Source organism: Chionomys nivalis, chromosome 15 (assembly GCF_950005125.1).
Source record: "Chionomys nivalis chromosome 15, mChiNiv1.1, whole genome shotgun sequence".
NCBI classification, from domain to species: Eukaryota; Metazoa; Chordata; class Mammalia; order Rodentia; family Cricetidae; genus Chionomys; species Chionomys nivalis.
Genome location: NC_080100.1, coordinates 46045593 through 46059942, shown reverse-complemented (window position 1 = coordinate 46059942; position 14350 = coordinate 46045593). Strand labels below are relative to the sequence as shown.

The window sequence follows — 14350 nt, the reverse complement described above, 5'->3', positions numbered from 1 at the left end:
TACTGCAGCCCTTTTGAGACCAGGGCTCACTAGGTAGCACTGGCCATCCTATAACTCACTGTGCAGACCACAGGATGGCCTCATAGAGGTCCACACCTCTGCCTCCCTTGTGTTGTGCTGGGATTAAAGGTGTGAACCATTGTGCAGGGCCTGTCCCTTTACAGCAGTGGTTCTCAACCTTCCTAAGGCTGCAACCCTTTAACACAGTTCCTCATGCTGTGGTGATTCCCCAACCGCAAAGTTATTTCACTGTTACTTCGTGACTGTAATTTTGCTACTGTTATGAACTGCAATGAAAATACTGGTGTTTTCTGATGGTCTTAGGCGATTCCTGTAAAAGGGTAGTTGGACCACCAGAGTCGCAACATGGGCTGAGAATCTCTGCTCTCCGGGTTTATATTTAGTGGCTTCCTGAATTTCCTATTTGTCTGGTATACAAAGGATGTTTTAAAGCTTCACTTTTAAACACTGTCCTAGCTTTGGGGATGGACACACTGGACAGGAAGCAAGAGAGCTCTGCTTCACGAGTGGTGTAGAATCAGGAGGTGGCGTCCAACAGCCACAGCAAGCTGACTTGGAATGAAGGCGAGCATGTCTCACAGAGCAGTAGCTGCCGCAAGCATGGAACACACACAGCTGCTCACTCTCGCAAGCATCTGCTAAAACGGTGCCTCTCAACCTTGTTCTGGACTCGCATTTAGTTTAACAGACCAAAACATCTGTGTACTGATCTCGTTATATTCGGTTTTAAATACATTAGCAGAAGAGCTAAGTTGGGGAACACGAATTATGTCACAGAGAAACGGAAGGGCTATTCTCTTCCTAATTTTTAGAGTCTATATTGTTACCATGACCACCATGTTTCCCAACTGTTCAACTCTTTTACATCAATTGTATAGCCTTTGACTACTATCTCTTTTTCTACATCTTCCCGGCACTTGAGTGCCATACCGTGACATGATATTTAGATGTCAGTAAGTGCTCTATCCTTTGCTCTTTCTACCTGCCGTAGATCCTAGATGCTGAGAATAAGGAATGAAAAACAAGGCAACAAGGTCTGCTCTAAGTGCTGGGTGCTGGTACAGAAAGCTGAGGGACAAGCCAGGAAGAAGGGAGTAAGAGAAATGAGAAAACACCACAGTCTCCGTCAGCACTGGGGGCTGCGGAGAACAAGGACAGTGGAGGGACAGCACACACCCACAGAAGCAAAATCGCCCTCAGTCCGGACTCAGGCCACCTCACCTCTGTTACACGTGGGACTCCACATACCAGGCTTAAAAATTACTTACATTGTGTTTACACTGGCACAATAACGGCTTTGACTTATAACAATCAAACGTTTAAGTGTAACATTAAAATATTTACTTAAAATAAAAAATAACATGAAAAAGTGAGGCTTTAATAATTCTAACCCTAAAGATACCGCTTATCTTCCAGGTTTTATTACACACATACAAACATGTAATCACGTGTATGTGTAGGTTTGGGTGCACACACATGCCAATGCATGTCAAAGTCAGCATCCTTGGACACCAATTTTTGGTTACTGCTTACCCCCTTAGTTTTTAAGGCAGAGTCTCTCATTGACTTCAGAAAAGTTTCTACACCCCATAATTCCCTCCACCGACACAATAATTCGAATCAGATCAAATCAAACCAAATTAGAAAAAGCTCAGGTTTAATGAACACTAATGCTCCTGGATGGCTTTCCAGTTCTCCAGAGGAGCCGGGGAAGGAAGACGGGAAAACCATGAGCTTGTTCTCTGGGGTACTGTAGGAAGGAATTCCTGCCGCCAGTAGCCTATCTAAGTCACCTGCCCACTTGGGCGTGGCCTCTTATTCTATAAATGCGATGTAAAGTGAGGTCTGGCCTCTCTTCCGGGATTCGGTTCCTGTTTCCCGTTCGAGCAGAGGACTGTAATCTGTGAGTCTACCCCTAAATAAATAACCCTCTATTATTCTCAATTCTGAGCTAATGTGGGATTTCTTTTAAGCATCCATCTTCATCTGGCAGTCTTCACTGGGGGACTGTTTAAATACCCTGTGGGAGTGGTCTTGAGCATCTCTGGGGAGGTGTCATTGTTTGATGGGCTTTCTCAGGGGCAGAGTCTGGGCTGAGGCAACTTCTAGGGGAAGGGGCTTGGGATGGAACTTCCACCTGAACATTCAGACTCTTCGGATGTATGGATGCCAGGGGCTGGGGTGAAGTCTTAACCCCAACATTCCAGATACTTTTGGGTATATGGATGCCAGGGGCTGGGTTGAGCTTTTAACCCAAACAGCTTCTAACTCACAAGTGGGCCAGGCTGGTTGGCCAATGAACCCCAAGAATCCACAAGTCTCCGCTGCCCTGGAGTTGTGATTATAAGTACATACTACCATGATTGGCTTTTTAAAAATAGGGGTTCTGGGGAGCAAACTCAGGTTCCTTTCAAGCACTTTATCCACTGAGTACTTCCCCAGCCCCTGTATGTGCTCCTTTTTTTTTTTTTTCAAAGTAAAAGACAAGATCAAATGTTGAAACTGTTCTTTTTTTTTTTTTTTTTTTTTGGTTTTTCAAGACAGGGTTTCTCTGTGGTTTTGGAGCCTGTCCTGGAACTAGCTCTTGTAGACCAGGCTGGTCTCGAACTCACAGAGATCCGCCTGCCTCTGCCTCCCGAGTGCTGGGATTAAAGGCGTGCGCCACCACCGCCCGGCTTGAAACTGTTCTTAAACTACCTTTCCTCTACTTACTAACTCATTATGACCACCTTCCTAATGCACGGTGTTCTTAAAGAAGGATAACCCTAATGCTAGGCATGGTGGTACATGTCTACCATCACACCCTCTGGAGGCTGAGGCAGGAGATTGCAAGCTTGAGGCCAGCCTGGGTTTCCTGTCTTAAATAAAACGGTCAAGCCTAGGGTAGTTCCATCAGTGCAGAACACATAAGGAGAAAGATTAAGAAGCAAGGCCAAATCATTGCACTCTGGAGTTCCTAAATGTACTGATCACACATGGTGGACAACGGCCCAAACAAAGGGTCTCTTGTCATGGAAGAATTTCTAATGCCTCTACTGCAGTTTTACCTTCTGGGAGATAGAAATAATAATCATACCCGTGACTGGGCTGTTGTGGCAATAATAATTATATAACAACAACAGCAACAATTGTGGGAGAGAGCAGAAGATACAGTAAATATTCAGTAAGTAACTAAAACATGTTTTTACAATTTATTTATTATTCATTGCCATGCGTATGTGCCACAGTGCATGCATTGAAGTCAGAGGACAACTGTGTGGGCCTGATTCTCCCCTTCCACGTTTGTATGGGTTCCACAGATTGAACTAAGGTTGCTGGGCTTGCATGGAAAGTGCCCTTATCCACTGAATTATATTACTGTGCAAAATTATGATGTGTTTTAGAAAAAGAAACCAGAATATATAAAAAGCATTTTAAAGCTTGACCAGCTATAAATACAGTCTACAATCAAAAATAAAAAACAAGAGAGAGAGAGAGAGAGAGAGAGTGAGTGCAGGTGCAGGATAGGAAATCAATGGCTGGTCTGAAACTATTTACCTCTGAACTCCAGAGACAGGAGATATGCCCTAGGGCAGCACACACCCAAAGTATATACACAACAGGGTGCCACCTCTGTACTATGCTATGCCTCTGAACTCCAGAGACAGGAGACGTGCCCTAGGGCAGCACACACCCAAAGCACTTATATACCAGGGTGCCGCCTCTGTACTATGCTATGCCTCTGAAGACACATGTAAGTCTCCTTGTGAGCCAACTCTGTGGAAACATTTCAAATGCAGACAGCTTATTTATTCAGCCCAATGACCTTGAAATAATATAAAATATAAAACAACAAATAAACCCAGGAAATAAAATGCCATAAAAAAAATGTCTTTTGTAAGAGCACCAAGAACACAAGGTCACATTGGTAGGAGAAGGAACTGGAAAACACTAACCTTATCTTTGATGAGCTCCACTGCAGAGTCCTCAAGATCCAGCTCGTAGCACAACCTCATGAAAACTGGTCCAAACTTATATTCTCCCACAGTGAAGTTTCTGTTCTCTGCATGGTACCTGGTGATCAAGATGATTCTATGAGCAAAGATAGGGTACACAAGAACAGACACAGAATCGTAGAGACCTCAACTATCAAGCAGAAACACCCAAGTTTGGATTCCAGCACCCATGTAAAAATCAGGCTTAGTAGCATGCACAGGGAACTCCAATGCAGGGGATGGAGACAGGAGGATTCTCAACGTTTACTGGACAGCCAGTGTAGCCAATCACAGAGCTCCAGGTTCAGTGAAACCTAGTCTCAAAAAACAAGGTTTAGGGCAACCAAGGAACATATTTGATTGAAACCTCTAACCCTGTGTATGCACCTCCAATGCATATGTACACATACATGAACATATATACATACCCCACACATACCAGACACACCCACAAGGATAGACACAAACCACAGTGTGCGCTCTACTAGGTGCTAGGAACACAATAAAGAATAAGAAACTCCCAGTTTGGGAGAATGGGGATTTGAATAAAATTAGGGGTTCCAGAGTTTAACGCACTTGGCATTGAAACAAAAAGAGTTTTGTTAGAGGCCAAAATACTCTGAGAATTAAAAGGAGTAAAACACACACTGTAATCATCCCTTAAATTACCTGCTGGGCCAAGAATGCATATAATGTTACAGAACAGCGGGGTCTCCTTAGGATGGGTACAGAACAAAGGGAGGGCACTGGGAGTTTCCCGTGCTCCTTCCAGAGGTGGCTTTATGACCATGTAGGGTGTCACACAACCAACAGGCACACTGTAACTTACATCAACCTCTGCTTTTCTAAATTCAGATAAGGGCTTACATGATCTATGGCCACTTCGGTTTAAAAAAAAATTAAATTTACTTTGAAATCTTAAGTCCTGGGAGAAGGCTAATTTTAATGGCGGTGACATCTTACTAGTGGCGTAAGTTCTATAGGTGGCCAGTCAGTCATCTGAAACTGACCAACATAACCTATTTTGGGTGACCAGCTGCTGCTGCTTCAGGCACATAGGATGATAGTCTGGTGAGCACCTGATAATCGCACACATGTCAGATTTGTGATGTAAATGACTTTAAAGTATGAGTGGGAAAAGCTGACTTTACTAAAAACTCTTTCACCCTCTGCTGAAACAGCAGAGGGGAGCTGGAGTGGTGTAGGGGGAGTGTTGTAAACACACACTGCCAAGAACGGTGATAGTGAACACGTGACCTGCTTCATCACATGCTTGAGAACTGAGTTATGAAGGACAAGAGTGTGGTGATTTTAAGGACTTTTGTCTGCTTCTGCATGCTGGCTCCAATCCAGCTCTTCTACTTAAAAACTATGAAATTGTAAGAAAATCAATTCATCGCTTGGAGCATCAGGTTCCTCATGTGTGAAGTGAAGATAAGAACTCAAGGAGTCTGGAGAGAACTGGGTAAGTTTTCCTTGGCATGCGGCAATTTTTTAACGCTAGGTAATGTGAAACGCGAGGCATCTTCAAATCTATAAATGTCAGTAAATGAGAACCTGGTGCTAGATTAAAAAAAAAAGCAAAAGTTTCCTTGAATTGACATCTACACTCAAAAGGAAGTTAACACCTATAAAAGGGAGGACCTAAACTCCCCACAACCTAACCAGCGCTGGAGCGAGATTATGAGGGAATTACGTCACTCCCATTTGTGGTGCCATCAAGGTGAGCCTCTGTCTCAGCTCATGACCTCCTTTCTTGGCGGCGGGCTGCGAGTCCCAGGAAGAGCATGAGCAGGCTGGTTAGACCACAGAGGCACCAACCCGTCCAGCTGTTCACAGAAGTGACAAAGAAGAGCAACCGGGTCGTGTCATGAGTGTGAGTGAAGAGCTCCGAGTCACGCGCTGGTGTGTATGGTGAACGTGAAAGCAGAGCGCTCAGAATTTTATCCTGTTGCGTTGTTATTCTTAGAGATATCTTCTGGATTTAGGGCAATAACAGGAAAAATAAGAGAAAAGCAGCCAGCGTCAAATGACAATGTAGCATTAGTTTTGCTGACATGACCTGAAGGTTTACTGGTAGGTGTGTCATAGTTTAAACTCAGTTTGCTTCTCAAGGGTTGTGCATTGCAAGTTTATTCCCCTGTGTAAAATCTAATGGGATGTCCTTAGACCAGCTGAGAATATTGCTTTCAGAAAGGATTAGGTATATCCCACGTGACCCCCAACCCCATGCTCTAGAGGAGTTATATAAAAGCCCGAGTCTGGTCCCACCCAGCTTTATGGCTTCCTGTACTGAGACAGCACTGACCAGCAGTGTGACACAGCCAAAGGCCGTCAGTAGAACTCAGCCGATGCCCTAGAGTGTCCGAAACTGTGAGTCAAACAAATTCCCTTTTTCCATATGCAGATTATCTCGGGCATTTAGTTACAGTAATGACAAACTAATTTGCTCTTTGACCCAAAACACAAAGAGTATGTAAGCTTTCTAGAGTTCCTCATCATGACATTAGTTGTGCTGAGGAAAAACTAGAAATAGTTTAGATGTCTGATAACAGGGCGCAGTTGATTAAAATACCTAACATATGGTGGAATGTTGTTAGAGAGGAAGGAGTCTCGGTTGAGGAAATACCTCCGTGAGATCCAGCTGTAAGGCATTTTCTCAATTAGTGATCAATGGGGGAGAGTCCAGCTCACTGTGAGTGGTGCCATCTCTGGACTGGTGGTCATGGGTTCTATAAGAAGGTGGGCTGAGAAGGTCATGGGAAGCAAGTCAGTAGGCAGTGGCCCACCATGGCTTCTGCATCAGGCCCTGCCTCCAGGATCCTGTTGTCCTGTCTGAGCTCCCATCCTGACTCCCTTCATTATGAACAGCAATATGGAAGCGTAAGCCAAATAAGCCCTTCCGCACAACTTGCTTTTTGGTCATGATGTTTTGCTGCAGCAACAGAGTCCTAACTAAGATAAATACTGTAGTGTCACTAAAATATGGCTCCTTGATATATAAATAAGAATAAAGTAGACTATATTAATGTAGAGAATACTGTTTCTATATAGTAATAACTTGAACTAGGAGGAGCCGAGTGTGGTGACATATGCCTGCAATCTCAGCACTCAGGAAACCAAGAGTGCTGTGGTTTGAGACCTGTGTAATCAAGGCCGGTCCAGCCTGAGCTACAAAGCAAAACTCTGTCTCAAAAACTAACCAACTTAAATAAGCAAAAACATCCAAGCTATATAAAGGAAAACCTACTAAAATTATTAAATATTTGCATAAAAATCTGTGAAAATATGTAAATATTTGCAAGCGGGCTTTAAAAATAATTTTCATCATTTTTATCCCTCCCAACATGAACCTGCTGTCTCAACTATCCAGGACTGGGGTCCCTTTCCCTACATCCAACTTTGGTATGACCAGACAAATCCCGTAGGGCAGGAGAAGCTGAGCTGTCTGTGGTGCTGCTGCAAGGCCTGGCAGCTTCCAGTTTTGTGTGGGTTTGTGCGGCTCACACAGGCTAATGAACAGTGAGGCACTAGAGAGAGAAGGGCCAGGACACACGGAAGAGCACAGAAACATCAGAAATTCAAGGAAGATCTTCTTGGACCCACTAACCTGTGGGTCGAGGACCTTTGTGGGGGTCAAATGACCTTTTCACCATTGAAAAACAGATAGTTATGATTCGAAACAGTAGCAAAATTATAGTTATGAAGTAGCAACAAAATATCAAAGGGTCACAGCATTAGGGAGGTTGAGGAACACTGGCCTAGTGCTTCCTTTCCACTCAACTAGTACCTAAGAAAAAAGACAGAGTAGGCAGAAAGGAGGGCAAAGAGGCCACAGGTACCAGGGAAAGAAGAAGCAACAGACTTTGTATCCTATCCAGGAAAAGAGGCTCCAAAATACCTGCCCTGTGTGACTGGGGGCTATCAGAGGAGCACTGGGGTGTGCTGAGGAGCTAGGGGGTGGTAACTGGAGGGACCAGCCAGTCTGTTGGTAGGGTATGAGCTGCTTTCCTACGCTCAGCCCCTTCAACGTCTGAGGTCAAAGGCAGGCATCAGGACAAGATGTCTGTAAGTCATCTGCGTAGAGGAGACAGTGAACGTCTTGAGAGCAGATGCGACTACTCTGGGAAGGGCGGGGTGAGGAGCATGAAGGCTGCAGGGGTCTCAGGCATTCATGGGGTGAGGAGCGATGAAGGCGGCGGGGTCTCAGGGACGCCTCACCTGTAAATGACAGTTTTCACCAGTTCCGCATCTTCCCGGGACTGGCACAAGTGGAGCACGGTTTTCAACTCTTCCTTCAAGATGAGCTTGTTCTGGGTCAATTTCTCCTCCAAGTTTCTGAAATAGATGGCTGAAAGAGAGCACAAGGTGGTAGCGACCACTCAGGATGGGTGGGACTGTGAGCAGGCTGGCCTCAGGGAGAAGCCCAAGCACGGCTCACTGCAAACAGGTACTGAGGGACCTCTCATATGGCGGCGTCCCTCACTTGCCATCACCTCGAGAGGAGTGGGTGCTAAAGGCAGTCTATAAGGCACATTTGTGCCATAGGGAATTCAGGGCCACAGTCCACCCCAGTCTCTGGAAATCACAAACTGAGGGGTGTAGGAGTGCCTTTGGCATGCTTTAGGTGACACTCAGGCACATGCAAGTTTAACACTACTATTGCAGCCCTAATAAGAAACACCACAGGTTACTGACAACAAGAGGAGAACGTGCAGCCAGACACTCAGACCATCAATGAGCAGGATCTCAAGAAGGGAAGTAAAAGGAAATGCAAATTCATCGTGGATTTAGCCAGTGGTCAGACCATGTAATTCAGGAATATTTTGTGTTCTTGCAATTGGTTTAGCTTTTCCTCTCTCATCCCCATGGCCTGTCTTTACTGTAAACCAGACTACCATAGGATGGGCAGAGGGGAAAAAAACAAAACCAAACAAACCAGTTCTCTAAACAGTAGCACTCTTCAGGGACAGATCATCTTCAGGGCATCACTATCTATTTTGGTCCCTGTCTTTGCGCTTCTATGGAACAAACATCAAAGGGAACATGGCTTCTGTGGATTATTTTCCTCAATACTGTTGGGAAACACAGCACAGGAGGCAACAGACAGGGCTATTCTCATTTTAGGAGTTCCATGAATATCTCAGGATTGGTTACAAGTCCAGAGCTTTGAAGGAAAGCTGCTGAAGTAGCCGCACAAAGTCCATTTGCAATGCAAGGATTCGAGCCAAGTCACACTGCTCTTGGTGTACAGGAAAGACCAACGTGGTTTACGACCAAGGTGCTGGGTCTTTCGATCTTTCTTCTCAGAACCAGGTGATTGTTTTACAGATGCAAGGACCTGGGAAGATCTACGTCCTTCCACTTATATGCTCTGTGAATAAATACCCTTGTCTGTGAGACATCACTTCTCAGGCACAAATAGAGGACTATGATACCTACAGCTCATGGGATTATATAAGGGTATATACAGAAAGCATCTGGCACAGGGCCCACCATACCATAACTGCTGGTAAGCAACGGCATTAGCAACCTAATTTTCATCCTATGCCTGTTTGATCTAAACAATGCAACTTTAGAGATTTCTAAGCAGTTTTCATCTAAAAGATTTCAAAGCAATGTTTTGCATTCTGCACCTCTTAATTGTTAAGAAACCCTGTGAATTTAAAACACTGAAAATGTAAATTGGACCTGAATAGTTTGGTTTTCGAGTATTTACCATATAATCACAATGAGAGAAATGTGGGAGGAGCCATTAATTCTGTATGACAAACACTCCTAGCTCCTGACCTATCTCTCAAAAGTAGGAAAGAACAATATAATGACCATCAAGGGCCAACCAGCCTCAACAAATACCAACAGTTGGGGGAGGGAAATGGGAAACGGGGACAGGTGGAAATTTTAATTAAAAAACAATAAAAATAATAATAAAAAAACCAAAAACCAAATACCAACAGTTTGCTAATTTTGATTCTTCTATAAACTCTAAACACAATGAACTTTTCAAAGCAAATCCCAGATTTTACGATGTAAAAATGCCAAAATGCACTCTCACAAGGGGGTCTCATTTACCTACAAGTAGATCAGAAAGTCTATGTTTCACCAAGGATTACTCAACATTTGAAGGCCAGTCACCTGGATTCTTGAACTATACAGTGTATACAATCATCTGTGGCCCTTCCATTTGTATCTCCATCCGTCTCCCAATTGATGCTGACGCTGGTCCTCAAATCATACTGAGTGGCACAGACTAGACAACTGGGTACATGGCTAATTTCACTATTTCCCTGGGATCCTGGGGGCAGGGCTAATGTGAGAGAAAAGATAGACTAGGAAACTAAGCAAATGTTCACTTTTTTTCCCTCTATGTGGTAGGTCTCGAAAGAATAGAGAAAAAGGAAGTTTGAATGACAAACGGACGAAAGAGTCAACGGAACAGATACTACTACTACCTTTGGTGCTGGGAAGGTTATATGCAATAGCCACTTTCTTCTGTTGGAATTCCTTCAGTTTCACAATGCTGTCTGTGAGTAGGTATCTTTTAGCTAAAGAATAGGAAAAGAAAATAAGTGAAATTATTTTGATTGTCTTTTTTCCCCCCTTAGGAAATAACATAGGTTAGAGCTTAGTTGACTCCAATGAACTCATCTTTACCTATTATATTAATAAGTGATCCATCCAGATAGATAAAAATATTACAGTATTCCTGGTGGGGAAACAAACATCTCCAGTCTACTACTGAACTCAAATCTTGGCAAAAGTCTTATGTTTGAAAGTAGCTTATGATTAACGGAATGTGAAGACTGGTTGACACAAGAGAAGTGAAGAACAAACGGGCATTTGCCATCTAGGTAAGGGCTAGTAACTGCACAGACACCACACACACACACACACACACACACACACACTGCACAGACACCACACACACACTTTTTTTTCCTATTTGGTTTATCTTGGTTTGAGAAGCATGGGATATTGAAAAAAAGCTACACTGAGACTTCTGGTTTTGTAGCTTCTGAACTGAAGATGGCCTTTTAGATCCGGACTCAAGTAGCCTTAAAGCAGAAATCACTGACCACAGCTTAGCAAGTCTGGAATGTACCCTTCTTCAGCATCTTTGGCTGTGCATGAGATAAAAACATATAAAGCTTAGCCAAAAAAAACTGTGCACTGAGTTCTGCTAAGATACAGTAATAATAATAATAATAATAATAATAATAATAATAATAAAGCTATTTATGAAAAGGGAATCCTGTGAAGCTGTCAGACCCGGGTGTTTTATTCAAATACTCCCTCTGCCAGCTTTCTGTGTCCTTGGGCAAGTGACAGTCTTGCCTGTTTCCTGTTTTGTAAAGGTACAACCTCTGTCATTGGATGCTGACTGAAGGAAAGGAATTCATATTATGTAAAATACATCACAACGTTAAATACTTTTTATTATCATTCAGTAGCAGTCTCACGTTTAATATTTTCAGGAAGGCAGTAAGGAATAACTTGGGGGGATGAGGAAGCCTGTCTCTGTAAGGAGCACAGCTGGGGTTCTCCTCTCTTAAACTCGTACCAAAGCCTTGAAGAAAAGGAGACCCAATGAGTGAGGAAAGCTCTCCAAGAGCAACGTGGAACTTTCCGCGTCCAGACCCTAGCTGTCCTTGCTTTCCAAGCACCAACTGGGGGTGTTCGCGGTCCCCAGCCAACCGGGCTGCACACACGTGCAGTCAGAGGGAAAGGTCGCCCGAGCCTTCTCCAAAGAGAGATGCTGGGGTCTCACGCTCCCTTCTCTTCCACCCTCCCTTCCTCCACATCGTGAGGACGCGGGTACCTCCGAGAGTGCAGCGGCCGCAGGCGGAGCCTGAGCCTGTCACCCCGGGATGCAACGAAGGACGCGGCGCCCCCAACCTTTCCAGGGGCCGAAACACCGTAGCCATGTTGTCCCGGCCCGGACCGCACCAACTGCGGCACCCGGACAGGGGGAAGCGCCCGAGGCGGCCCACTTCCGGCGGAGGCGGGCTCTGCCCCTGCCCCGCCCACCTCTGGCTCTGACCCCCCGGCCGGCGTTCCACTTGGTACGCTTCAAGATGGCGGCCCCCATGGTGCGGTGTGGGATGCTCCTGGCTCGGAGAATAGCTACGGCTCGCCTTTCCCTGGCAGGTTGGTGGCTGCTGCCTTGGAGGGGCGGCTCCATTAGACCCCTCAATACTCTCTTCACTGAATGAAGGGAGCGATAAGCTTTCAAGAAGGGCGTAAATGCTTCTGGGATCCGGTTGCTAGAGAAGCCGTTTAGGTTATTGGTAGCGTAGAAAGGAAAAGGAACTAATATTCCTTTAAGAATTAGCACCTGCCAGTCCAAAATTATAAAGGAAGCCAGTGGCGTGAGAGATTTTGCGTATGTCTTGCAGTTTTAATGTGTTAAGCCAGCAGACATTTTGCTTACCATGAAAAGTCCAAATTATGTTCACACCTGGGGTCAGAATAGTTTTCTTCCACCTGAGAATTCTTTGGAGAGGCATCAGGCTAAAGTTTTCTTTACCTGATCACAGCCTCGTACTTGATGGTTCGGATCCCCGTTCTTCACCTCGTGAAAGAATATTTCATTACCAACTTCGCTTTCCTCAGTGACCTTGTTCACAACTTCTGCCACACACTTCATTTTTACCGTTTCCCACGTGTAGGTGAACAAGTGTTATTAGTTATCCGTAGAGCACTTTGCTGTCTGAGTTGAGTTGCGAGCCACTCAAAGCCTTTGTAGTGGATCTGATGATGAAAACACATTTTAAAGTATTTAAAGAAGCCAAGTTTGCAATGGTTACAACTTCATAATCCTTGAAAATATGCCGAATTATAGGAGTAAAATGTACTAACCACGCTTGGATGTTTCCAATGCTGCTAATCTCTTTTCAGTCAACCTGCCTTAACACCAGCTTTAAAAAAAAATACACACTTGCTCACACTGCTTAATGTACAGCCCTTAAGAAACTTCATAGTTGACCTCAAGAGTTTTCTGAAGATTTAGGGGTTGCACTACGTGGTTAAAAGGTTGTATATCATGCATTTGGCAAATTGGTACGAACAATACTTGGTACTAAAGTAAGAATGTTCTGTAGAGCTACTTACTATATTTAATTATGATTGCTAGTAAGTCCTCTGAAATCTACTAAGACCCTGTTTAGTAGCTAAGGGAGAGTATGTTGGTTGCTTATAATGTCTGGGACAACCATTCTAACAAGGGAATGGAGATTGCATGGAGCAACTTGAGAGAACCTTTAACTTAGTGGCTTGATTTCAGTTTAATCTAGCAGACTTATACTGCACCTGTGCTATTCCAACATGGTAGTTGCTAGTACATGTAGCTATTTAAATTTAAGTTGAAGATACATATTTAAAAACTAAGTTTTTTAGTGGTAGAAAGTGTTTTAAGTGTTCAGTGAATCTATGTAGCTGGTGGTCTTTGACTTGGACAGCTTAGAATAGAACATTTCCATCACTACAGTAAGTTATATCGGACAAACACTACATTAGGCCATGGGTGGAGGCTATGGGGAGAAAATATACATTCACAGGACTCAAGGATTTGGGTATGTGGATAAATAGCTTGACTTAGACATATTGAAATGTTTGATCTGGAAAAGCACTCTGCTTTGTATAAACTCATAACAGGCCAGTTGGCATATGGAACACAGACTTCTATCTAGTCTACTTACGATGAGAAACAGCTAAAATGATCAAAAAGTTGGAAGAAAAGTTAACTGAGGTAGAACAACAAAGACAAGTAATGGAAAGGACGGAGGGTGGAAGCTTACACCTTTGATAGGATTCTGCGCGCAAAGGACTGGTGGGTGAGAGCCCAGGGGCCTCCTGGGGAGCAAGAGACAAATATTCCACACAGATAGAGCTTAAGTGGGGAGTTTTATTAGATAAAGGGGGAAGGGGATGGAAGAGACAGAGAAGTAGAGAGGGAAGTAGGCGGAGTTTAGCCTTCTAAAGTGATAGGATACTGCCTTGCCCTGTCTGGTCTTCAAGGGGCCTGGCAGGTGGCTGAATGCTGACAACCATTATTTAGTAAACATTAAGAGACTGAGTCCTCAACTGCCATGCTGAAATCGGTAGTATTCCCTCATTCTGTGTATGATGAAAGACAGAGCTGCTGTGTGATTTGATCAGTTTTTTTGTAGCATTTATTACTGGCAAACCAAGGATTAGAAGTTAATTTGTGACTCTAAAGCTTGTCTATTTCCACAGTCACATTATTGGCATCTTCCAACAGCAACAAATGCTTGGAGACATTCGATTAAAAGCCCAAATCATGAGCCAGGCATGGTGACACACACCTTTAATCCTGGCACCAGGGAGGTAGAAGT

General features: G+C 44.1%; 2 protein-coding genes across 2 annotated transcripts in view; one reads left to right on the top strand and one right to left on the bottom strand.

Moving 5' to 3' along the window:
• Positions 1-11942, bottom strand: part of Ptcd2 (pentatricopeptide repeat domain 2) — a 31491-nt gene extending 19549 nt beyond the window's left edge. The window contains exons 1-4 of the mRNA XM_057789734.1: positions 11815-11942; positions 10448-10540; positions 8217-8346; positions 3957-4074 (exon numbers count right to left, since the gene is read on the bottom strand). Of these exons, the coding sequence (XP_057645717.1) occupies positions 3957-4074; positions 8217-8346; positions 10448-10540; positions 11815-11920 (447 nt within the window). The 5' untranslated portion in view covers positions 11921-11942. The remainder of the gene's footprint in view (positions 1-3956; positions 4075-8216; positions 8347-10447; positions 10541-11814) is intronic.
• Positions 11943-12069: 127 nt separating this feature from the next.
• Mrps27 (mitochondrial ribosomal protein S27) overlaps positions 12070-14350 on the top strand; it is a 77527-nt gene continuing 75246 nt past the window's right edge. Inside the window, exon 1 of the mRNA XM_057789742.1 lies at positions 12070-12143. Coding sequence (XP_057645725.1) covers positions 12071-12143 — 73 coding nt within the window. The 5' untranslated portion in view covers position 12070. The remainder of the gene's footprint in view (positions 12144-14350) is intronic.